General features: G+C 42.2%; 1 protein-coding gene across 4 annotated transcripts in view; it reads left to right on the top strand.

Annotated features, from left to right (window-relative positions):
• RCOR1 (REST corepressor 1) overlaps nucleotides 1-24583 on the top strand; it is a 140834-nt gene extending 116251 nt beyond the window's left edge. For 2 of the 4 annotated variants that reach the window (XR_010121998.1, XR_008659321.2), the window contains 9 exons: nucleotides 1760-1921; nucleotides 3402-3520; nucleotides 5860-5938; nucleotides 8354-8548; nucleotides 14947-15024; nucleotides 15260-15317; nucleotides 16165-16394; nucleotides 20500-20596; nucleotides 23900-24583. Coding sequence is in view for 2 of the 4 variants with exons in the window: in XM_055288097.2 (XP_055144072.1) it covers nucleotides 1760-1921; nucleotides 3402-3520; nucleotides 5860-5938; nucleotides 8354-8548; nucleotides 14947-15024; nucleotides 15260-15317; nucleotides 16165-16394; nucleotides 20500-20541 (963 nt within the window). In the remaining 2 variants the exon portion in view is untranslated. Of the gene's footprint in view, nucleotides 1-1759; nucleotides 1922-3401; nucleotides 3521-5859; nucleotides 5939-8353; nucleotides 8549-14946; nucleotides 15025-15259; nucleotides 15318-16164; nucleotides 16395-20499 lie in introns of all 4 variants that reach the window. The other 2 variants (XM_055288097.2, XM_055288096.2) reach the window with 1 other exon arrangement.
• Nucleotides 24584-25877: the final 1294 nt, after the last annotated feature.

Raw genomic sequence — 25877 nt, 5'->3', positions numbered from 1 at the left:
GTGACACCCCGTCTCTACTAAAAATACAAAAAATTAGCTGGGCGTGGTGGCGGGCGCCTGTAGTCCCAGCTACTCGGAGAGGCTGAGGCAGGAGAATGGTGTGAACCCAGGAGGCGGAGCTTGCAGTGAGCCAAGATTGCGCCACTGCACTCCAGCCTGGGCGACAGAGCTAGACTTCGTCTCAAAAAAAAAAAAAAAAAGAAAATAGCTATACACAAGGAAATAGAAAGGAATTTAAATCTTTCACTATAAATAATCAACAAAACATAAAAAGGAGGCTGGACGTGGTGGCTGACACCTATAATCCCAGCACTTTGGGCAGATCACTTGAGCTCAGGAGTTGGAGACCAACCTGGGCAACATGGCGAAACCCTGCCTCTACAAAAAAAAATTAGCTGCGCATGGTGGCATGCATCTGTGGTCCCAGCTGCTCAGGAGGCTGAGACAGGAGAGTTGATTGAGCCTGGAAGGGAGAAGGTTGCAGTGAGCCAAGATCATGCCATTCCTTCTCCAGCCTGGGCAAGGAGAATGAAACCCTGTCTCAAAAAAAAAACAACCTAAAAAGACAGTAATTCAGGAAATGAAGGACATAATAAGCTTTAAGGAATATACAAAACAAATAGCCAAATGACAGAAGTCCCTCCTTATCAGTGATTACTTTAAATACAAATGGATTAAACTTTCCAAAGGACAGAGATAGGCAGAGTGGGTAAAAAATACAGGATCCCACTATATACAAGAGATTTACATTAGTTCCAAAAACACAGTTTTAAAGTGAAAGGGTGGAAAATGGTATCCCATGCAAGTAGTAACCAAAGAAAGCAGGAGTGATTATAATAATATCAGTCAAAATAGACTTTAAATTTAAAAAGGTTGTAAGAGACAAGGACATTCACTGTTGGTGGGAATGTAAAATGGTACACCCGGTGGGGAAAACAGGATGGCAGCTCCTTAAAAAATTAAAAATAGAATTACCGTATTATCCACTAATTCTACTTCTGGCCAAAGTGGGTAGATCACTTGAGCCCAGTTGTTTAAGACCAGCCTGGGCAACATGGCAAAACCCTGTCTATACAGAAAGTACAAGAAATTAGCCGGGTGTGGTGGCATGTGCCTGTAATCCCAGCTACTTGGGAGGCTGAGGCGATCAAGGAGGATTGCTTGAGCCTGGGAGCTGGAGGTTGCAGTGAGTGCCACTGCACTCCAACCTGGGTGACAGATCCAGACCCTGTCTCAAATAATAATAATAATAAATTTTTTAAAATTTATTTTAGAAGAATTATTTGTAGATAGTTTCTCTGTGACCACTTCCCTGATGATACCTATGTTGCCATACTTAACAAATGTCACCTTCCCTTGTTGCTGTACCTAACAAGTTATCACCATCCTGAATTGTATACTTACCATTTCCAAGAAAAATATTTTTATTGTATGTGTAATTTCCAATTAAAACATATTACATATTGTTTGAAAATTAAATAATTTATTTAAATTGCTTCACTGTTTCTTGATACTTATACCTATATTAAAAGACATTATACCTATAATAAAAATTACATCACCTGAAAAAAAAGTATGTGTATATTACCGCAATTATAAAGAATAGAAAAAGGGGCCTCTGACAGTGTCTGCCACTTAGCACTGTGTATGAGTTAGTTTGTCTAAATATGAAGTAGTTTTTACTTTTCTTTTGCTGGTCTCATTTCCATTTTCATTGTTTTTTGTTTGATCTAAAATTTTACTGATATCACTTTTGTAGGCTCTTGGGATGCTCTTCTGGCATAAACATAATATCGAAAAGTCATTGGCTGATTTGCCCAACTTTACCCCTTTCCCAGATGAGTGGACTGTGGAAGATAAAGTCTTATTTGAGCAAGCCTTTAGTTTTCATGGGAAAACTTTTCATAGAATCCAACAAATGGTAAGTAGATGAGACCACTGAGTTCTAACTATTTTTTTTCTCCTATCTACTCTCTTCTGCAGCATACGTGAGATAGGGATATCATACTCAAACATAAATATTCCCATTTTTGATAAAGTTCCCCTTTAGATTCAGCTTAGTACATGCTGCTCTGTGGATGGGAGTTTTCTGGTTACAGGAGTAAAGCACTTCTAGCACTTCCCATCCTGTCATTTGTGACTGGACCCTCCCCACCCACTCCAGTCCCTCTTGTTGGGACTCCCAAAAGATTAGACCCATGCAAAGGACTTTTTTTTAGACGGAGTCTTGCTCTGTCACCAGGCTGAAGTGCAGTGACACGATCTCGGCTCACGACAACCTCCGCCTCCCAGGTTCAAGCAATTCTCCTGCCTCAGCCTCCTGAGTAGCTGGGACTACAGGCGCATGCCACCACACCCGGCTAATTTTTTGTATCTTTTTTTTTTTTTTTTTGAGACAGAGTCTCACTCTGTCGCCCAGGCTGGAGTGCAGTGGCGCGATCTCGGCTCACTGCAAGCTCTGCCTGCAGGGTTCACGCCATTCTCCTGCCTCAGCCTCCCGAGTAGCTGGGACTACAGGCACCCGCCACCACGCCCGGCTAATTTTTTGTATCTTTAGTGGAGATGGGGTTTCACCGTATTAGCCAGGATGGTCTCCATCTCCTGACCTTGTGATCCACCCACCTTAGCCACCCAAAGTGCTGGGATTACAGGCGTGAGCCACCACGCCCGGCACGAAGGATCTTTGATGTTTGTCTGAGGTGGTGCATCAAGGGGCTCTGTCTGCCTGGGGACAGCTGGCTTATCATTTAGATTCTGGAAAGCTCTTTGGTAGACCCCTACTTAAAAGCTTATTGACATTTCCATTAAGTGTTAAAATGAATTTTAAAAAAATAAGATTTAAGAACATTGGGTGTGTGAAAACTCTTGATTCGGCCGGGCGCGGTGGCTCACGCTTGTAATCCCAGCACTTTGGGAGGCCGAGGCGGGCGGATCACAAGGTCAGGAGATCGAGACCACGGTGAAACCCCGTCTCTACTAAAAATACAAAAAATTAGCCGGGCGTGGTGGCGGGCGCCTGTAGTCCCAGCTACTCGGAGAGGCTGAGGCAGGAGAATGGCGTGAACCCGGGAGGCGGAGCTTGCAGTGAGCCGAGATCGCGCCACTGCACTCCAGCCTGGGTGACAGAGCGAGACTCCGTCTCAAAAAAAAAAAAAAAAAAAAAGAAAACTCTTGATTCATCTTGAACTGATTTTACTATCTTTTATTGACGAAGTTTCACTTACAAACTTCAGTAATTTAAAATATCTATTGATAAGAATTCATTTATCAATTTTTTCTTATCAGAAAAAAGGGCTATGGCTTCAGACATAGAAGAGTGATCCTTATTAAAGGTATCTAAACATTTGATTTTTAAAGATTACTTTTATATTTAAATAAACCAACTCATTTTTTATGTTTAGCTTCCTGATAAATCTATAGCAAGTCTGGTGAAATTTTACTATTCTTGGAAGAAGACGAGGACTAAAACTAGTGTGATGGATCGCCATGCCCGGAAACAAAAACGGGAGCGGGAGGAGAGGTGAGCACATGGCTGGGGTGTTGTCTAACCACTTAGGGGACTGTCTAAGAGCCCCAGATACACAAAGGCAAGGCAGAATGACTGGTTTTCCCTCCGTGCCTTCCTGGTGGAACCACATGTTCACGAGATGTATTAGAGTGTGTCACATTATTCAGGTATTTTTTCTCACCAGTCTTTCCTGCAGTCAGTGAACTTCCATTTTGAGTCAGTTAACTTTGACCCATTTTTTTTTCCTTCCCCTTTAGAAGGGGTGGCTCCTTTTAATACAAAAGAATCTTTTATTTTGTAGTTTGAGGTTTAATATGGTATATTTTTACAGGATTCATTTGGTGTGTTTTTACGTTTGCCATGTGGAAACAAAAATACAATACAACTTAGAGTTGCCGCTTCTTTTTTTGACCATCTGTTTTTTGTATGTGAATGAGAAAGAGAAACATTTTATAATTTCTTAGTAAGGATGTTAGTTTTAAGGATAGCTTAGTATGGTGAATACTTCTTAACCATCACTTCCTCAGTCTTGTGTGTAGCATAGAGAAGTGGAAACGGCCAGGTACTCACACTCAGAAATGGGCTCTAATCTCAGCTCTGAAGATTCCACTTACATGCCACAGGCTACACTGGGATGTTTAAGGTCTTTAATTTATTTTTTAAAATATGTAAAATTGTACATACTCACAGGCAGGTGACTTCAACATGCATCTTCCCCAGGCTTCTGTTTTCCTTAACTCTAAAATGAAGATGTTTGAAGTCCAGGAGGCAGCATGCAGACCTAATGGTTTCCTTGTTAGGGTGGTGAGATATATAGGTGGGTTTTAAAAAATCCTATTTTCCACATTTCCTGTAATATTTTTATCAATTAATAATAAAAAATAAAATTAAAGAGGATGAAATATATGGTCCCTGGTGTCCCATCTCAGGATGGAATTTTATCATTTCAAATGAAAGAGTAACATGTGAGAACACATTGAAAGTTGAGTATCACTTTTGGAGAATTCAAAGCTCTTGGCCCAAGTATAAATTGAGAGTGATGTTAAGAACATCTCCAAAGCTCTTTTCAATTGTAAGAGCCTATAAAATTATCAACCATGATACATCTGCATATTTTTGCCTCTGACTTACATACTAGTAGGTTTATTTATGAAGCTTTTTCATTTCCCTAGTTTACTGTCTATGTAATAAGTCTGTTACTAGAAGCAGGTGCAGTTTACTAAGCAGCAATCAAAATTAAATAATACAGAGTGGGATTGGATATCCTTGAGTATGAAATAAGAATACCTGCCAACACTTCCATTCTTACTCCCTGGAGGCTTTTTTTTTGCAGTAGTCCCGATGGGGCCAAGAAGTGCTTTGCCTCCACCTCTCGTGTGCACCTTAACCACTTTTGGGATGCAGGGATGGAGATGCTGCAGCAGCACCTGATAAATTGTTGGCTTTCTAACAGGACTTGCCTGTGAAAGTCATGGCAGGGACTGGGACAAAATTCCCTTAGCCGAAGGCTCTTTCTTGTTGTGGACACTCTTTCCTCGGCTAGAGCTTCCTCCTGCCTCGGTGGAGGATGGGGAGGAGGTGGCGCATAGTGGGCATGGTCCCATGGTCCCCTGGGATGGATTCCAGAGGCAGTGTGAGGTGGGCAAACTGGGGCAGGCTACTTGACTAGTGTAGACTTAGTTTTCTCATTTTTTACAGTTACATTCCTACCTGCGCCAGGGCTTTTCTTGTTTGTTTGTTTTAAATTAAATGAAATACTACATTCAGGATATTACAAAAAGCGTTTAAAGTGCTATACCAATGTAAGTTTTCTTTTTAAAATTAAACATAATTTTAAAACATCAGTTGTCCAGGACACCAGAAAAGCCTCAGACTTTGTGTGGCCTTGGGTAGAAAGATGGTACTTGGAAAAGGATTTTTTTACTGTTGGCAGGTTTATTCCCAATGCAGTGGAAATTTATTCTCCCATAATTTCTCAGTTTTGTTTAGTAATCATATCCTAGTCCTCAATAGATAATTATGGGAAAATAACATGTAAATGCATTTTCATTTTGATATTTTCAGTTTACAAATATAGAGCAATAGTGTTTTAGATCTGGATTGGGAAGTTAGGAATCTATTTTAGTAGTTTTTCATCACTTAGACTGAAAGAACTATGGAGTTGGTATTCTGTTGGAATTACAAAGATGTTTTTATCTCAGCAGCCTGAAAACATACTAATTTTATATTAAATCAATTTATTATTTATATTTGGTAAAATTAGTACAAAATTTTCAGTTAAATCAATTCATTGTTTGTATTTGGAAAGTTAGTACAAAATAATCATTCAATAACTTGTTCTTGTCTTCCAGTGAGGATGAACTAGAAGAGACAAATGGAAACAATCCCATTGACATTGAGGTTGATCAAAACAAGGAAAGCAAAAAGGAGGTATTTTTTCCCCCAGTATTTTTTTTTTTTTTTTTTTTTTGAGACGGAGTCTCGCTCTGTCACCCAGGCTGGAGTGCAGTGGCGCAATCTCGGCTCACTGCAAGCTCCGCCTCCCGGGTTCACGCCATTCTCCCGCCTCAGCCTCTCCGAGTAGCTGGGACTACAGGCGCCAGCCACCACGCCCGGCTAATTTTTTGTATTTTTAGTAGAGACGGGGTTTCACTGTGGTCTCGATCTCCTGACCTCGTGATCCGCCCGCCTCGGCCTCCCAAAGTGCTGGGATTACAAGCGTGAGCCACCGCGCCCGGCGCCAGTATTGTTTAGGCAAATAAATTTTATTACTAGTTTCATAAATAAAACATTCATCTTGCTTGTTCTACTTAATATATTAAGTGCTATGTGGAAAGCAACATGATATGACTTTTTTTCAACAATGCTATCTTTGTTTTATAGATTGTATAATTTTATTTGCCAATAGATATGAATAAAGGAAGCCTTAAAGGATAGAAAATAGCACTAATGAGTAATGATGTTCCCTAGAACAGCAGTCCTCACTGACTTTCTTCGTAAGCCATTAGCTCAGTAGGTTAGCAAGTGGTCTAATGAATTCCAGGCAGCCTTAGGGTCTCCATTCATGCTATAGCTGCCCCAGCGTCTGCCCATCCTAGGCATCCATGCCATGCCTGGGGTGACTGCAGGGAGCTGGCAGGGACTCGGCACAGCCCTCTTGTTACTCAGAAGCAGCAATTTGGTCACACCAGGAGGAGCCAGGACCATCCTCTCTCACATGGTGACTGTTTCATCTCATCATTTAAAAAAATCATTATACAAGAGATTGTAGTTTCTGGATTCAGGGGGCTCGTGAACCTCTACAATTGCATGTAACTTTTACGTAGGTTCATAGAGGTATTTTTCCAAATACACAGTCTATAGTTTCAGTAAAATTTCTCAGAGAGTTCTGTCTGCTCCAAATTATAAGAACAGTTATTATTTTAAGCCTATAAAAACAGAAGGTTCTAAATTTATCTAAACTTTAAAATGACATCAGTAATATATGTTTCTTGTAGACAAGGTAGGAAATACAGCTAACTGAAAGAAGAAAAAGTGATTTATAATATTATCCATAATCACTGTCAACCTTTTGGTGACTTTTTCCTGAGAACTCTCTCAGTAAAATGTATATGCCTGTATATTCATAATTCTGAATCTAGTCACTTTTTTTTAAAATAATATAATGGGAGCTTTGTAATTTTTAGAACCTTTTAAATTTACTCTACCTTGATTTTTTTTTTCTCTTTTTCTTTTTTTTTTTTTGAGATGGAGTCTCGCTCTGTTGCCCAGGCTGGAGTGCAGTGGCGCAATCTCGGCTCACTGCAAGCTCTGCCTCACGGGTTCACGCCATTCTCCTGCCTCAGCCTCTCCGAGTAGCTGGGACTACAGGCGCCCGCCACCACGCCTGGCTAATTTTTTTGTATTTTTAGTAGAGACGGGGTTTCACCGTGGTCTCGATCTCATGACCTCGTGATCCGCCCGCCTCGGCCTCCCAAATTGCTGAGATTACAGGCGTGAACCACCACGCCCAGCCTTTAAGTATTAAAATGATACTAGAACAGACGTAGTCAGTTGGTGATCTTTATTAAACATCGTAGTCCCATACACAGCACAGTTTATTGCCTACTAATATTTTTGTATTACCCACTTGTTGAAGAAATTATCACTACCATTATAGTTTTGCAGTGTCTTTAGCTCAGTCTTTTAAAATATGAAGCAGAAAGTCGTATTTTCAGCTTTATCAGTGAATGCTAATGCACTAACAAGATGAAATTATGAGCAATTATAAAAACTTCTTGTTCTTAAAATGGTTACCAGTAAGTTATATTCTTTAACTTGACAAGATTTTACTGTGTTTCAATTCTGAAGGTTTTGGCTTTACAGAAATGAATAGCCGTCATGCATTTTAAAGTGATAAGGTATATTATTTTAGAGTAAGTTATACAAGTTGCCCTAAAAATTGTGTTATCCAAAAATGTGTATAAAAAGCTGTAATTTCATGTAGATAAATACAGATGTGTGTGTGGCCACAAAACTCACTAGGAGAGAATACAGATTTTTTTTTTCTTTCTATATTACTAGAGGAAGCTGAGAATTCTTATTTTCATTGGCTTGAAATGATAGAGTAAGGAAGTATTTGTACAAGAAGGAATGCAACACAGTTTCATTGTGTGTAGTCAAAACTCAGTAGCCCAAATTCTGTCTGTGAACTGCCTGTTAGAATTTGTAGATCTCATTTGGTTCTGATAGGGCATGGTATTTGTCTTAGATTGTTTTGGTGCCATGTTAAGGAAATAAATATGTTTATTACTGATCTTTTCACTTTTTTTTAAGTTTCATTCATCACCTGTGTATATCATGCAGGTTCCTCCTACTGAGACAGTTCCTCAGGTCAAAAAAGAAAAACATAGCACACAAGCTAAAAATAGAGCAAAAAGGAAACCTCCAAAGGGAATGTTTCTTTCTCAAGAGGATGTGGAGGCTGTTTCTGCCAATGCCACTGCTGCTACCACGGTGCTGAGACAACTAGACATGGAATTGGTTTCAGTCAAACGACAGGTACTCATAAGCCCGGTCTTGGATGTAAAAGAATTAATTAGCACTTTAGAGGTGTTTCTGTTATTCATATATGTGAATGTTCTCTTTCCACAAATCTCAAAGGAGCATTTTGTTTTGAAGGAATTGGACAGATCTTGAGTACTAGCCTATTGATTTTTTTTTCTTTTTAACGAACATATAAATTGAAGTGTATGGATAGTGTCATCTGAAAGTATTTCTGAAGTATATAGGAAAGCATATGAATATCATATTTATATTATATATGTGTCTGTGTCTCCATGATTTCTCACAATATGAACATATCCCAGTAACCTGCATCTGGATCAAAAAATGGAATGTTGCCCCCAGGCCCATGCATTTTCCCTCCTGGTCACTATTCCATGGAATGCTGCATTCCCTCAGCAGCTCCACCCCTCTTTTATTACCTGACTCGTCCTTGTAGGTGGCCACTATTCTGATTTTTTTTTTTTTTTTTTTTTGAGACGGAGTCTCGCTCTGTCGCCCAGGCTGGAGTGCAGTGGCGCAATCTCGGCTCACTGCAAGCTCTGCCTCACGGGTTCATGCCATTCTCCTGCCTCAGCCCTCCCGAGTAGCTGGGACTACAGGCACCCGCCACCATGCCCGGCTAATTGTTTTTTTTATTTTTAGTAGAGACGGGGTTTTACCATGTTAGCCAGGATGGTCTCGATCTCCTGATCTCATGATCTGCCCGCCTCGGCCTCCCAAAGTGCTGGGATTACAGGCGTGGGCCACCACGCCTGGCCCTGATTTTTTAAAATTTTGTTTTGTTTTTGAGACAGTGTCTTGTCCTGTTGCCCAGGCTGGAGTGCAGCGGTGTGATCTTGGCTCACTGTAACCTTTGCTTCTGGGGCTCAAGCGATCCTCCCATCTCAGCCTCCCGAGTAGTTGGGAGTACAGGCGCTCGCCATCACACCTGGCTAATTTTTTGTATTTTTGGTAGAGACGGGGGTTTTGCCGTGTTCCCTGGGCTGATCTTGAACTCTTGAGCTCAAGTGATCCGCCCACCTCAGCCTCCCAATGTGTACTGAGATTACAGGTGTGAGCTACCACACTCGGCCCTGTTGTGATTTTTAAAACCATAGATTGTTTTTGTCCATTTTTGAATTTTATATAAATGAAATTCATATGGTACTGTTCATTTTATGTCTGGCTTTCTTTCAACCTGAGAGCTAAACAGTTTTTCAAAGTGGTCCTGTCATGTGCATTTTGGTTGCACATCAGCATTTCCCAGCTGTAGCACTATCGTCATGATGGGCCGTTCTGTGCACTGTAAGATGTTTAGCAGCATCCCTGGTCTTGACCCACTAAATGCTAGTAGCACCCTCCCCCTACCAGTTGTGACAACAGAAATATCCCTAGGCATCACCAGATTACCTCACAGGGGCAAAATTGTGCCCATTTGAGAACCACTGCTCTATATCATTGCCACATTTTGGTAGTCTTAAATTTTAGCCCTTCTGATGGGTTATAATGATGCCTCATTATACTTTTCATTTGGCAGTTCCCTGATGACTAATGAGGTTGCTCACCTTTTCATCCATTGGTCATCTGGATATCCTCTTTTGTGACATGTCTACTCAAGTCTCATCTGTTTTCTTCTGTCAGGTTGCGTGTTTTCTTATTGGTTTATAGGTGTTCTTTAGGCTCTGAGTTGTTTTCTACAACTTGTATTTTAAATACTGTAAATATGTTTTCCATTCTGTGACTCTTAATGGTATCTTTTGATGAACAGTAATTCTTCATTTTAAGGTAGTTTAGTTTCTTAGTCTTCTCAGGTTAGTGTTTTTGAGTTCTGTTCACCTTTCTCAAGGTCATGACGATATTCTCTCATGTTAATCTTAGAAGTGTTGTTTTACCTTTTACATTTTGATCTAGAAATGTTTTTCTGTATTTGTTACATGTCAGATTAATAGTCACTGCTTTGTTTTCATATGAGTATCAATTTGGTCAAGTATTTACTGAAGAAACTGTCCTTTCTCCTTTGCAACGCAGCAGGACCTTTGTTTTACATCCAGTGTCTGTATGCATATGGGTCTGGTTTGAGATTCTCTGTTCCTTTAATCTCTTTGTCCATCCTTCACCAATACATACTGTCCTAACTTTATGTACTTTATTAATTTAGTTATCTGGTGTAATACAAGTTCTCCAAGATTGTCTTGGTTATCCCTGGCCTTTTAATTTCCATATAAAATTTAGAATTACTTTATCAATTTTCAGAAAAATAATTCTATTAGAATTTTGATTGGGATTGTATTGCATCTATAGATAAAAATGGAGAATTAACGTCTTTATTGAGTTTCCTGATCAGTGAACCTGATATACCCCTCTACTTCTATGGGTTTGTAATTTCTCTCAGTGTTGTATTGTTTTCTGTGTAAGAACTTATGCATCTTTTGTTAGTCATTCCATGATACTTGGTACTTTTTTGGTGCTCTTGTAAAGGATATTGTTTTTTAAATTACTTTTTATAATTATTTTTGCCTGCTATGTAGCTTATTATTTTAATCTGATTGCATAGTACATTTCAACTGAAAATTCAGCCTAGTAGTTGGGTCCTGTCCTTTCATTCTCTCCTGGAATTCAATTTCCAGAAACCCATCAGCAAGTTGTTGACTGACAGTTTACTTTTGGTTTTTGCTGCTTTTGATTTATCTTGATGGTTCCCTTGGAAGGTTAAACAGGAGACCAACTGTCATCTCAAAGACGCGAAGAGCAGGGTGTGCTGCCGTCTTTCTTGTGGTTTAGGGAGGCAGCCCAGACCAGGACCCAAGCACACTCTGTGTGCTCAAAGGAGCGGCTTCTTGTCGTGGCTGCTGGCACAGCTGCACTCTAATCTTAGGAGAATCACTTAATCTTTCTAGGCCTCTTTTCAAATGAGATTAATCCTGGCCTGCCTGATCTCACAGAATATGTCCGGGCTGCTGTGTGAGAGAGCATTTGAAGCTCTGTTTGCACTGGAAGAACTCTCTCTGGGGCTGTGAGCTCTTGTTGACATTGTCATGTTCCTTTACAAGAATGCTCCTTTCTCCCTCTGCTGAGTGAGCTCCTGGTGGTTGCTGTTTACTATATTGAGAAAAGAAAAAGAGGCCTTCCTCTTGCACCGAGGTGTTATTGACTCCATAGTATGAGAGAGAAAAGATTCTTTGGTTTTCAGAGCAGGGTCAAGAGCAAGAATTTTTAAAATTTGAAGGTCGCTCACAATTATGAAGAGGGAGGACTCAGCCTCACTCAGAGAGGAGGTGGGTGATTTCCTTTCCACAGCCTTTTAGCGCCACAGTGCAGCAGTGTGTTCATTGCCAAATGTGCGTCTAGACTCAAAATGGGCAGTCAGTCCACTTGGGCCACTTGTTCTGGAGGCTGCCATGTTTGGTATATCAAGGATATATTCTGAAAATAACAGAAAACTCGACTAACAGCAGCTTAAACAATTTAGGGTTTATTTTTCTCAAATAGCAAGAAGTGCCAACATCAGTGGCTACTGGTGTTAGTTCATGTGTTCAGTGATGCTCTCAGGGACCCAGGTGCTTTTCAGGTCTTCTACTCTGCCATTCTCAGCTGTTGGCTTTTCATCTTGTGTGTTGCCTCATTTTGGAAGCTACTGGAGCCATTCTGCAACCCTTACATCTGCATTCAGGGCAGTATGAAGAGGAGGTGGGGGTGGAGGTAACCTGTCTGTCCCTTTTAGCAGGAAAAGCAAAAGCCTTACCGGAAGCTCCTTAGCTGAATTCTGTGTGCCCGTGCGTTTCGTACTGCTCTTCCTCCTTCCCAAGACATCATCAACCTCTACCAGCGAGAACGGGGCTGGGCGTGTCTCTTAAATTAGCCAGTGAACAGTGCTGGTTGCATCAGGTCTTTCTCTGAGTGGAGAATAACGTGATCTGACATTAAAAGAGGAATCACTGTGCCCACAGTAAAGTAGAAAACAGAAAGTTCTGTATGACTGAGGGTTGGGTGGGAGGGTGGTGTCTAGGCAGGGCGTCAGGACAAGTGGATGGCTTTTCCGTTTTTCATCTTGTTTTTTCTTTAAGTGTGATTACCTTTGCATCCTATTTCTTACCTATTTCATTGCCACTCACTTTCCAGTTAGCGTGATGGTGGCAGTAATCTCTGTTTTCTTCCTGCTTAATAAACACTAGATGTTTGGCGGGCAGGAGGGGGTGTATTTTGTTTTTTGGAGACAGGATCTTGCTCTGTTGTCCATCCTGGGACTGTAGTGATACAGTCATGGATCACAGTAGCCTCAAAGGCCTGGGCTCAAGCAATTGCCCACCTCAGCCCCCTAAGTAGGTAGGACAACAGGTGAGCACCACCACACCTGGCTAATTTTAAATTTTTTTTGGTAGAGACAGGGTCTCACTGTGTCACTCAGGCTGGTCTTGAACTCCTGGGCTCAAATGATCCTTTCTGCCTTGGCCTCCCAAAGGGCTGTGATTACAGGTGTGAGCCACTGCACTAGCCTAATTTTTTTTTTGGCAGGGTCTGGCACTGTCACCCAGGCTGAAGTGCAGGGGTGCGATCTCGGCTCACTGCAACCCCTGCCTCCCAGGCTCAAGCCATCCTCCCACCTCAGCCTCCCAAGTAGCTGGGACTACACAGCCTAGATATTTCTTCTTCTTCTTTTTTATTTTTAATTATACTTTAAGTTCTAGGGTACATGTGCACAACGTGCAGGTTTGTTACATATGTATACATGTGCCATGTTTGTGTGCTGCACCCATTAACTCGTCATTTACATTAGGTATATCTCCTAATGCTGTCCCTCCCCCCTCCCCCCAACCCACAACAGTCTCCGGTGTGTGATGTTTCCTCATCCTGTGTCCAAGTGTTCTCATTGTTCAATTCCCACCCGTGAGTGAGAACATGCAGTGTTTGGTTTTCTGTCCTTGCGATAGTTTGCTCAGAATGATGCTTTCCAGCTTCATCCATGTCCCTACAAAGGACATAAACTCATCCTTTTTTATGGCCGCATAGTATTCCATGGTATATATGCAGCCTAGATATTTCTGATATGGAAAATGCATCAGGAAGAGGGATATAGGCTACTGAGCATTTAGAGCTAGCTTTTAGTTCAGAATTTGTAGATGTTTTGCATTTACTCTCTCTGCTTCTTTTATAACGTTACTTAATCACAGTGCAGTATATACCCAGTTTTGTACTATCTGTGAACAACCAGCTAGAGTGACAAGAGTGGTCTGTTTCACTGGAATGCGAAGAGGACATGTAATATTCTAAACCTTGACTTTTTCCTGCCAGAAGTTGCTATGTTGCATTTTTAGCCAAAAAGGAATCCGGTGAACATAAGCTGAGTACTTTGCAATTTTCCTGGGTTTTCGGTAACTGAAAGACCACTGAGCAAGGTCCTAAGCGATTGTACTGTTTAGCATGGCAGCCAGTCACCCCCATGTGTGGTTGTTTAAATTTAGATTAATTACAAGTGAAAAAATTTTAAAAAATTTTGGGTAGCATCTTCTACTCATGAATGTCTTTTACATTTTACTTGAGAAAATCAAGCTCCTCTTCCCTTGGCTTTCTTAGTTGCTTGTGTGATTATTCAAAGATGAAAAATGCTGGAGTTCAGAGGTCTCTGGTGCTTGACACGGATATGCCCTCTACTTGGAGTAGACAAAAAATAGCATACTTCCGTGACCTGTCTCATTCAAGGGTCCATGGGAAAATTAAAGAGCAGCCATAGCCTGGGAGGTTGGTATTGTTTGTGGTCCTTCTTTTGACTGGGTAAGGACAGTGAAAGATTACCTTGATCCAAGGCAGTAATGTGGAAAAAGATAATTTGTAGGAAAATGAAGACGTGTCAGTTGATCAAAGTTAGACTTCTGGAAATCTCACTGACACTGTGTTCTCCCCGACCCCCCATCATTGAAGAAATCTGTGCTTGTGCACTTCCGCCCTGTGTAGAAGCAGTGGACAGCACGGTGATCTTGGGGTGCTGTGAGGCTGCACCTGCAGTTCTGTTGTAAAGACTGGGCCTTTTTGGTCTTTACTGTGGCTGCTGTGTTACTTCAGTTCAATCCTATGTGGTAGGAAGCCCAGGGATTTCTTCTGTCTTTTATGTAAGACTCCAGGTAGGTGTTTTGCTGCTCAGGTATCACCTGTTAGGAAGCTGTGGATCCAGGACTGTGTACCTGAGAGCCCTCCATCCCCTACTCCTTGGGTTGTACCTTATCTGTTGCTCTGAACAAGCAAATAATAAACCTAGTTAAGTGCTTCAAAGGATACCATAGGGACCTTAGAATTCAGCTACAACAGATGTTAGTAACGTCTTTACTCTTGGGTTTTTGTTTCTTTAGGTTTTTAAGTTCTGTTTTCATACCTTTATATAGTTTTCATTTTTAAAATGAAAATTATTTTTTCCTTCCTAGATCCAGAATATTAAACAGACAAACAGTGCTCTCAAAGAAAAACTTGATGGTGGAATAGAACCATATCGACTTCCAGAGGTAGGATTATGTTAACATCATCTCAGAAGTCATATTCAAGTTTTACATGTTTAAGAATTTAATATCGGTGTGATACATCCCCAATATACATCTCTTGGAAGAGTATATGGACATAATTTTATGAACCTAGTTGATGTTAAAATTCCGATCAGAGAAAATGAAAGGTTCGTTAAGCTCATAAGGACATACTTATCTCTAAATGTAATGTGCTAAAATGACTCATTTGGATATTCAGGTCATTCAGAAATGTAACGCACGTTGGACTACAGAAGAGCAGCTTCTCGCCGTACAAGGTAGGGGGATGTTCTTCTAAAGAGTTTAGGAGGCCGATTGTGGTGGCCACACCTGTAATCCCAACACTTTGGAAGGTTGACACATTTGCTTGAGCCCAGGAGCTCAAGGCCGCATTGATCCATGATCACACCACTGCATTCCCGCCTGGACAACAGAGGGAGACCCTGACTTAAAAAAAAAAAAAAAAAAAAAAAAAATTTTTTTTTTTTTTTTTTTAATAAAAGGGAAAAAAAAGAGCTTAGTAGCGTTGGTAGATTTTAGGGAAAAGTTACGTCCCGCCCTACTCCCAGCACCTATTTATGTAGAAATAGATTCTTGGACAATTATGTCCTAGTGGATATCATTTTAGCCAAATTACTGTATTCCTTTGGGCTTTTTTCTTTTCCTTTCCCACTTCTCACAAGTTGTAAAAACTTAACCGGGAACCCTCAGTCTTCTAAAGGTGTATTTCATTTTACTAGTTACTCATCGAGCTCTGACTAGTCAGGAAGTGCAAAACCCCAAAAGAAGCAGACAGTGTTCGGATTTAAAGGTTGGGGGCGCTCTGGACCTGCGATACCAAAAGGTGAATGCAGAATGTCCCCAACCCTAGGGCAATTGCTGGGTGACTTCAGCTGTTACATGACATGTAATGGGAAGACAGATACCAAAATGACAGGGTCGGTCATCTCCAGAATGTGTCTAGAATTGACTGGTACTTTTTCCTACTCTAATAATACACGAAATTATTGCCTGCTGTTAAAAGCCTGTATGTTTTCTTATCTGGATAAAGAGGTAAGTGTCACTTGTGGTTTTAAAAAAATGTTTTTCTCTCGTATTTTAAAAAATGCTTTCTTACATCCTTAGCCATCAGGAAATACGGCCGAGATTTTCAGGCAATCTCAGATGTGATCGGGAACAAGTCAGTGGTACAAGTGAAAAACTTTTTTGTAAATTATCGACGCCGCTTCAACATAGATGAAGTTTTACAAGAATGGGAGGCAGAACATGGTAAAGAAGAGACCAATGGGCCCAGTAACCAGAAGCCTGTGAAGTCCCCAGATAATTCCATTAAGATGCCTGAAGAGGAAGACGAGGTAAATCTGAAACAAAACAGTCACTTCTCTGTCAGGTTCACGCTTGATATTCCAGTTTCTAAAGTGATGAGTTTTTTCAGCTATAGAGATTTTTAGGTTTCAGCTGTATTAGTAACTTCACTATTACCTGTAAATAGCCATAATGTGTATGCATTGACTCCAGTTCTTGGTGCCTGTATATTATTCACATTTTAATTTCTGGGCAAATCCTTAATTCCATCCTGATTTCCTCCAGCTACAAAATACTCTGCATTATCAGTTTTTCCTTAAATACAGTAAAATCTTGAGTGACAAAGACAGGGGAGTGGGGGCATAAACAAAAAGTAAAAATGCAGTGAAAGCTGTCCTGTGAAACACTGAGGTGGAAGTTCTGTGAGGAATGTCAGTGAAGCTCAGTCATCTGAAATGTGTGGTCATATCATCATGACGTAGCACAGCGAGCCAACCAGGAGCTCCTGAGGCCTCTCCCTGCTGTCCAGATCTTTCAGCCTTTGATGGTCTTTGGGGCTGATTGGCTTAAATATCGATAGGGACAATTCTGTGGCTGGCTGGAACTTCTGTGATGGTGGCTAATTTCTGGAATGATAGCCCTGGTCTCATCTGTCACCTCCCTGCCTCCTGTGTCAGGGGCACCTGCCATTTCCCCATCTAGCCTGGCCTGCCTTGCCGTTACATTTGTCCCTCTGTTCCCAGAGCAGATGAGCCTGGGGAGTTACTTGCCAATCACTTTGCATCTGAATTTGTTCACAGGCATGGTAATTTAAGAATTAATTTAGCTTTATAAGGAAAGTCACTTTCACATCAAAGCCTTTTTCAAACCATACTGGAATGATTTGAGATTACCTATTTTGTATTGTGTGTGCTACCATTTTGCTCCAAGGGCCTGGCTCTAGAAACAGCCCAGAATGCCCCTCCTGACCTGAGCATGGAAGCACCTCATGAGGTATTGGCATCCCCTGGGAGCGTGGTGCTGCCACTCCATGCAGGGCCTCTTTGCTGACTGGAGAATGGACCTCAAGGCACAGCCATCTGTAAGAACACCATCGAAACGTATTAAATTTGTTAGAATTAGATTCTTTAGAGCCTTTTGCCAGAAAATCTTTGCAATAAGTGTACCAAATCTATAATATTGCCAAGGTCAGTACCCCTGAATCACCCCCATGCATAGCTCTGCCTGAAAAGAGCATGGGAGTAAAATGATGGTGTTTTTATCTTTCAGCGTGATTTTTTTCTTTATTCTTCTTTCTTTTTATTTTCAGTGATTTTTGTACCAGCACTAATTGCCCCTGTTAGCGCTCAGTTTAGGAAGCATTGAAAAGCTGGAGACTGCTGGGGAAGAACCATTAGAATTTGCAGGAATGAAAGCTTGCTTCCTGTGTGTGTGTTTTCCGGCTTCAGTCCCAGGATGACTGGAAGCAGAAACAGTTGGGAACTCTGGCTGTATTCCCTCTTCACATTTGATCAAAGCCAGTGTTGGCTGGGCTGGCATAACAAATCTCATAGTAAATTTAGGACCAAGAGTCCCTACCAACAGGATGTCAGTTGTTGTGCATATGTTTTTTTCTTCATTCTTTTATTCTTGGATCATTGGTTGACTGACTTAAGTGAGTCAAGTATTTTTTTTTTTTAACCTTGTTATTAGCCCAGAAAGTTCTTCCATAATGATCCACTTACCACGTGGATTGCACATCAAAGCACCGTCTTTCTTTTCACAGTCTAGTTATGGCTCCTCCAAGCAGCAGATCATAGTTTTTCCTTGGTGATTGATCTTCCATGTCTCTACCCAGGCTTCTCTGCAAAACAAAATGAAGAATGGTATTATCTAACTTGTGTTTAGTTTCGTAGTCCTTACATCCCTTTACAAAGTTTTTCACTCCGCTAGTCATTCAAAATATACCTCCTCATACCTTTCTTTTCTTTTTCTTTCTTTCTTTTTTTTTTTTTTTTTGAGACAGAGTCTCCTTCTGTCACCCAGGCTGGAGTGTAGTGGCTCAATCTTGGCTCACTGCAACCTCCGTCTCCCAGGTTCAAGTACTTCTCAGCCCTCAGCCTCCCTAGTAGCTGGGATTATGGGTGTGCACCACCATGCTTGGCTAATTTTTGTATTTTTAGTAGAGATGGGGTTTCGCCATGTTGACCAGGCTGGTTTCAAACTCCTGATCTCAAGTGATCCACTCGCCTCTGCCTCCCAAAGTGCTGGGGTTACAGGCATGAGCCACCGCGCCTGGCCTATTTCTTGAGTTTCTTTCTTTTTCTGCTTCTTGTAGTGCCAGCCCTGCCCTGCCACCTAGTTTTCTGTTCTCCGTATGTTAGTTTGCAGAAGGAAATTAATCTAGTGACCAGCTCCTTCCCTGTGTCCAAGGGCCTAAGGGAACTTGTTAGAATGCTGGCTTACTTGTCTGTCTGGTGAGTCCACAGAACTTGGGGTGTGTGTAGTTTCACCTTTTTATTTGTCCTGTAGAGTCCAACAGCTTAGAAAGATGTCTGCTGGTGTCCTGCCTGTCCCTTCTGCCCTCAGGTTTTATGTATTATGCAGAAGCCACAGGGAGAACATGAGAATTCCTAGAAGTTCTAGTAACAGAATGGTCTGTCAGTTATAGATTATTTCTTTCAGGGCTTAGAGGCAGGTAGGTAGCCCAAGGCATTTTGAGCTTTTGAAATTCATATTTGATGTGGACAAGGGTGAGTTGGGAACAGTGTCACATCCAACCTCACACTGAAGAAAGGGTGCCATGGGTTGGACAGAAAGATGTCACTTAAAATTACGAAATGATTAAGTCTGTTACCAGTGAGGAGAAATCTCCTCATTATCTACGAACAGTTCTTGTAAACTGTATGATTTTTAACTGAAGGAACAATCACTTTGAGATTTTAGATGCATAGCCCAGTTGTTTCTCTAGCAATAAGACACCATGAGTGTGGCAGAGAGCAGTAAGATGCTATGCAACCTTTAGGTTTGGGTCTGGGAGTCCGTTTTAAAAAATGGGAGAGAGGAGTTAGGAAATGCCTCATAGCTTATAAGAAGATCCTGGGATCGTGTGGGCTCCTGTACCCCATCTGGAACCAGTGGCTGGGTGCTGAACGGGCTGGGTGCCACAGCATGCCCTCAAGCCAGTGAGAGGAGTTAGGGCTGCTGCTGTGCTCATATGCCCTTTTCAGGTTTTTTTGTTCATTTGTGTTTTTGAGACGGAGTCTTCCTCTGTTGCCCAGAGCAAGTGGAGTGCAGTGGTACGATCTTAGCTCACTGCAGCCTCCATCTCCTGAGCTCTTGATTCTCGTGCCTCAGCCTCCCAAGTAGCTGGGACTACAGGTGTGTGCCATCACGCCTGGCCAATATTTCTTTTCAGTAGAAAGGTTTTGCCTTTTTGGCCAGGCTGGTCCCAAATTCCTGACCTCAAGTGATCCACCTGCCTCAGCCTCCCAAAGTGCTGGGATTATAGGTGTGAGCCACTGTGCTGGGCCGTTTTCAGGCACTTAAATTTAATCCCGGTGAAGTAGGTATTATCACTATGTGTCTTCTGCACGTGAAGAAACTGAAGCTCAAAAAGACTGATAACTTGTTTGCACACATCTAGAAAGTGGGAGGGCCGGGGTTTTAAGCACAAGACGTCTGGCTGGAGAGGCCACACTCTTGCTCTGCCCTTAAGAACACAGTGGGCTGGGCGTGGTGGCTCATGCATGTAATTCCAGCACTTTGGGAGGCCGAGGCAGGCAGATCACGAGGTCAGGAGTTCGAGACCAGCCCGGCCAACATGGTGAAACCCCGTCTCTACTAAAAGTACAAAAATTAGCGGGGCATGGAGGCAGGTGCCTGTAGTTGCAGCTACTTGAGAGGCTGAGGCAGAAGAATCGCTTGACCCAGGAGGCGGAGGTTGCGGTGAGCCGAGATAGCGCCACTGCACTCCAGCCTGGGTGACAGAGTGAGACCTGCCTCCCCCACCCCACCCCGTGCGCCGCCCCCCCCCCCCCCAAAAAAAAAAAAAAAAGAACTCGGTGTTTGCTCTGCAGGTTTGCTGGCTACCTTCTCTTTTCAGTACACTGGAAATAGCAGCTTGTGTTGTTTACCTACTCTTTGATCTTTTTTTTTTCTTTCTCTTGGCCTCAGGCTCCTTCTGTTCTGGATGTCAGATATGCATCTGCCTCCTGAGAATCTGGTGGCTTTGAACACTTGGTGTGGACTACTGTGTTATCCGGGATATCAGGTATTACGAGACATCACCTAGCCATCTGCATCACATCTCTCTGGACAAGCAGCTATTACCAAAAAAGGCATATACTTCCAGTCCTGTGCTCCATCTGCCTTAATTCTTTGCTCGTTCCTCCATGTTGGCGCCACTTCCCAGAGAGCTCCACTGCATCTCACACTCTGCCCACGTGCTGGGGAAATCTCATGGCCTGCACATCTCTTGTGACTCTGGGAACCGCCTCCCCCGCCGGAGCCCCCGAGCCCCACCAATGGCAGCTCTTCCCAGTCAGCAGCTTCAGAGCAGGCAGTCTCCTCGGAAGGCCTGACTCTGTTCCTGCATGGCCTGCAATTTCTACTTTGTGCATAGAGTAATTTTCAGAGTAACCGCGACCCTGTTGGCCTTCTAGAAAGTTTCTCTTGTTCTTTTCTGAGACAACCACCTAAGTGATAATACGCTTTTTTGGAAACTAATATATATTGCCAGACTGCATCATAACCTTTATCATGCCAAGCATCCTGATGCAACTCACATTTCCCTAAACGTGGGGTATAGTTATGGTTTATAAATTGAGTTGGCTTAAATCTCCCCCTTCTCCCTTCCCAAGTGTTACAAAGCTCATTTACTGCAACTGTCGTTGGACACTGTAGCTTAAAGGGAATGTGGACCTCAGTGCTTTCTGCCTTCAACTTTTCAGCATTGTGACCCCTGGGTGGTTGCCACCCCATCTTTTCCTGACCCCTCCCACCCCCCCACCTCCAAGAGGTTCGGCCCACATCACTGTACCTGGTGCTTGTAAATTTGGAATTGGTGCCTTCTCCTTTTGGCAACCATGGTATCAATCCTTTTTCTGTTTTAGTGTCTTATTTCTTCTTTCGAGTTATTTGCTAGCCAAAGATGACATCACTGAGATTAGGAGACAGGAGAGAGCTTGCTGCAGATTCTGACAGTGCAGATTTTAAATGTCAGGATATTAGAATAGCTGGCGCTGGTTTATGAAAGCTGCACGTTGTTCTGCATTCTCTCGGTGTGCCTGGCCTTTTATGTGGCGCTCTGCATGTCAGTTTGTGTCCTTCATGTGCTGATGTGATTACACAAACACCATCCACTCTCTTTTCATATCAGAGTACAGGACAGAGAAGTGATCAATGTATTGGTCTAGTGAGACGGAGATGAAAAGAAATAACCTACAAAGTGGTCTGTAATGCCTTTTGGTTGGACTGGGAACAAGTAAAAATTTCTAATAAACATTTTGAGACTTCCATAATCACTTTTGTTATCTTACCAGACCATGGGCCTGCTGAGGGTTGAGGAGCAAACAGACTGCATTCTAACATACCCTGTTCCCACCCCACGGCCATTCAGACTGCACTAAATTCGCTGAAGTCGCTTTTGTTGTTGTTGTTGTTTGCATCATTTGGATTTTTTTTTCTGCTTTCAATACCAAAAAAAATGCAGATGCTTTAAGGCATAAACAGAATTCTTAAGAATTTAAAATATGCAATTAAAATTTGATATGTTTTGACTCCCAAGCACCTTGTTTTTTTTTGTTGTTGTTGTTGAAGTCAGCTGATTTTCTCTTTAGAAAGAGGGTCAGCTAGAAACCTAGGTTTTTTGGAATTGTAAATTTTTTTTTAGTATAGTCTGGAGAAAAGTCATTCAAAAGGGAAGTACAATGGGACTTGCCTGCCCTTCATCATCTTGTTGCCGTGCCAGGTGTGTGTTGGTCACGTAAAAGCCTGGGAAGCATCAGAGGAGTCCCGGATTGCCGCTGCTACCTGGAGACAGGGTTAGCAAAATAACACTAGTGATGAGGGAGGGGCTTCTTTTCACCATAAGCCTGCTGTGTACACCGAGGGCGGCAGGAGAAGCATGGGAAGGAGTCAGCCTAAGTTTGCACATTGCATAAAGGGGACACTAAGGTATGAGCTGAAGCTTTAGGTTCTCCGTGCTTCCCTCAAGACCTCCTTCTAGCTAACAGAAGCAGTAGGCAATTGCTGCAGTGCGTTTCTCACCCTGCCAATAGGTCTGTCTGTATCTCTCAAGGAAAATGGCCTGGTCCCTCCTGGCAGTGCTTGGAAGCTTGATGCTAATTCTTACATAGCGTGGCAAGCCGACCAGCAGTGCCAGGCCTTGATCTGTATCCTACACTATCCCTTTACTTGGTTCCTGGCACTGAATGGTCTCCAGCCCTGAAGAATCATTTGTGATCACAGCAGCTGACCTGGGCTTTCTCCCCGAGAGGAAGGGGCATGTCATTTTTATTTGACAGAGGGAAAATGGGAGCTGTCCTTGACTGCCTTTGTTGTGCTTTCCCGCGTAAGATAGCACTGTGTTTTAAACTCTTTTCATTACACTGTCTTTGCAATGATGTAAATGTAAGAAATCACTTAGCTTTAAAAGCGCAGTGGTTTGATCTTATTTATACGAAGACTTTTTAACATATCAAGAATTAGGTGCATTGGCAGGTAGGGTTTGGGGTGTGATAACTGCTTCAGATGGAATGTTCACTTAAGCTTTGTCTTCTTAAAAATTATCAATGTGAATGTCATAATTATATATATTTTTGTGGAAAATTTTCTCCTAAGTATAAGTTATTGTGCAAAATATAGTATCATTGATGCAAATAATAGTTTAACTTTTAGTTTAGAAATCCTAAAAGATATAAATTGTATTGCATATGCATTAAAAGTTTGTTTTATTTAATTTTATGTAGATGTGTAAAGTGTTAGGTAAAATTTTTTTCACTTATCCATTTAAACACCTTGTTACTTGAATATTGTGTTGACTGGTCTGCAACAGTGATCCATTCTGTAATATAGCTCTTTTAACTGGGAAGGAACCACACCCCAGTTGTGCTGATTACATTAGTGTTGGCGCACAGTCGGGTGCTAGTGTAACACAAATGCCGCGTTGTCTGGGTGTACAGTGTTTGTGGAGACGCCACTTCCTCAAAATGTTTTTTTTATCGTTTTTAACCTGTAAGACCTTTTGATGCTCACAAACCTCTATTCAACACACAAAAACATTAAAAGGTAGTTGGGTTGTAAAAGCTTACTGTGGTGGACTCATGAAGCAGTGGTTTTCTGTTCATCTAAAGTTTCCTCAAATACCACAGACCACTGTTAATGTGCTCATTGTCACTTTAAATCTCAACTATACCCTATTTTTATCATTCTAAATATCAGACGTACTATTGGTATAATTGCACACCAAAAATAAGCCAAACAGTGCATTACGCTAACTGGATCCCTGCTTTTATGTGAGCTAAGGAAAGATGGAGCCAACTCCAACGAGGGCCTCTTTTTCTCTCTTGTCTAGCCTGTTTCTAAACCGAATGATCCAGGATTCAAGCTTCTATTGTCAAGTGAAACTTTCCTCAGATGGACTCCAGGTAGTAGGTCACCTAAACCTAGTGGTCCTTTGCGATGCTCTTTCTGCCAGCCCCTGAATCTCTGCAGCTTCTCTTACCTGTCTTACCTGTAGTAAAGCACAATTGCAGTGGCGTCGCATTCAGAAAAGGGAAGGTCAGCAGAGGCTATGCATGTTGTGTGATGATGAGTGTTTACAGCCACCTTCTCCTAAAATGAAATTTATACCGGGGTGGATAGTATTCCATTATGTAGACTTATCGACTTTGCTAAGTGCTTTTTAGACAGCTTAAAAAATTTTCAAGATTTTAAAAGATGTATAAGGTTAAGTTTGCAAATATAATGGAAATGCTGTATATCTTTTGAAGTGATAAAATCCACGTTGGAATTTTAAAGAAAATATGTTGTAATAATGCTGTTGTAAGTAATATTTTAATGTCTCTTTGCCTGTTTTCTATTTCAGCACATTCATTGTGGTGAATGTTCATAGCATTATAACTGCTTAGCCATTGAATGATAACATTTGTTAGTGGAAATTGGAAAATTTATTTGTGAAATTCTGCAGAATTCATTTTTCTATTTCCAATATTTGCTGAGGTTAAATAAAAATTTTCAAGGCATTGATGTAATAAAATATGAAATGAAAGCATTTTCTGCACCCCCACGCTCCATCAAAGCAGTACCCTTCCCTGTAACAAAGTGGGGTTCTTTCCTCGAGTGAGGCTTGGAGTTTCCGAATGCAGAATTTCCTCCAAATCAGACCCTGTGGAAACACCGCCAGGGATGCCTTTTGTTTTTAGCCTTTTGCTCTACCTGAACTGACATTCTTTTTTATATGTGTTAATTTTATAGTTGGAATCAAGTTGAAGCGCATGAATTCATAAAGTTTGTGATAGTTGTGGGTTTAAATGCAAGGGTTCATTAAGAGGCATTTTTCCCCCCATGGGTGGATTTTCTTTTTTCAGCCTGACCAGGCTTTTGGCCTGATCTCTGGAGGCAGGATGGTGGCAATGCAGAGGCAAGATCACTGCCTCTGTGGCCTCTGCTCAGCCAAGAGTGCACTCACACCAGTGCCGGTAGTTTCCTGAGTAGCGTGAAGAAGCTGGTGGTGGCTGTGGTCTCATGGTCTTCCCTTTATTAGCTGGGATGTAGGATTTGATTAGATAACTACTGTAGATTTAGGCTAGAAGTCCAGTGCACTATCCATTGTGCCGCTGAGCCTGCTCACTAGATAACTTCTATAGAAACCCAATTTCTAGGTCCAGGCAGATGGGGCCCGTGTGTGGCTGCACAGTGTAGGAGGGTTGTAGAAGGGTGACCGGGTCCAGCCTTCCCAGCGTTGACAGTCTAGTGGAGGACACTGCACATATCCTCCAGGTGACAGCAGTCAGCACCACAGCGAGTGGAGCCACAGCTACAGGCAGGTCTGGGAGGGAGGTCGCAGCTGCCTTGCGTCTAATTTAGAGAGTGCCTGTCCTGGAGCTGAGCCTGTGGAAAGGGGAGAGAGTCTGCTTGGGTGAGGGTGGCACCTAGGGGCCGAGGCCAAGAGTGTTGAGACCTCTGCTGTGATTTGTGAAGGTGGCTTGTGGTCTAGAACAAGAGGAAATGAATGCCAAGGACAGAGAGGAGGAAGGTTGAGGCCAAGGTGGCCCCCTGCCAAGATGCTGCTGGACATCTGCTAGGATGGGCACTGAAGGTGGAGCCATTTGGACTTGGCCTTTATTGACTTAAAAGAACCCCAGGCGATGGCTGAGGCTGGGAAGAGGGAGCTATGGAGGGTTGAGGGAGAGCCCCTCTCAAAGACTGGCCTAACCTGAGCGCGTGCAAGGGCACAGGATAGGAAGGGATAGCAGGCAGGCTGTGAGTCCCGAATCAGGGACGCATGGAGGCCCTGGCTCCAGCCCCCTTTTCTCAGACTGAGGGGGAAA

Source organism: Symphalangus syndactylus, chromosome 8 (assembly GCF_028878055.3).
Source record: "Symphalangus syndactylus isolate Jambi chromosome 8, NHGRI_mSymSyn1-v2.1_pri, whole genome shotgun sequence".
In the NCBI taxonomy this organism is placed as follows: Eukaryota; Metazoa; Chordata; class Mammalia; order Primates; family Hylobatidae; genus Symphalangus; species Symphalangus syndactylus.
This window is presented reverse-complemented; position numbering and strand designations above follow the sequence as displayed.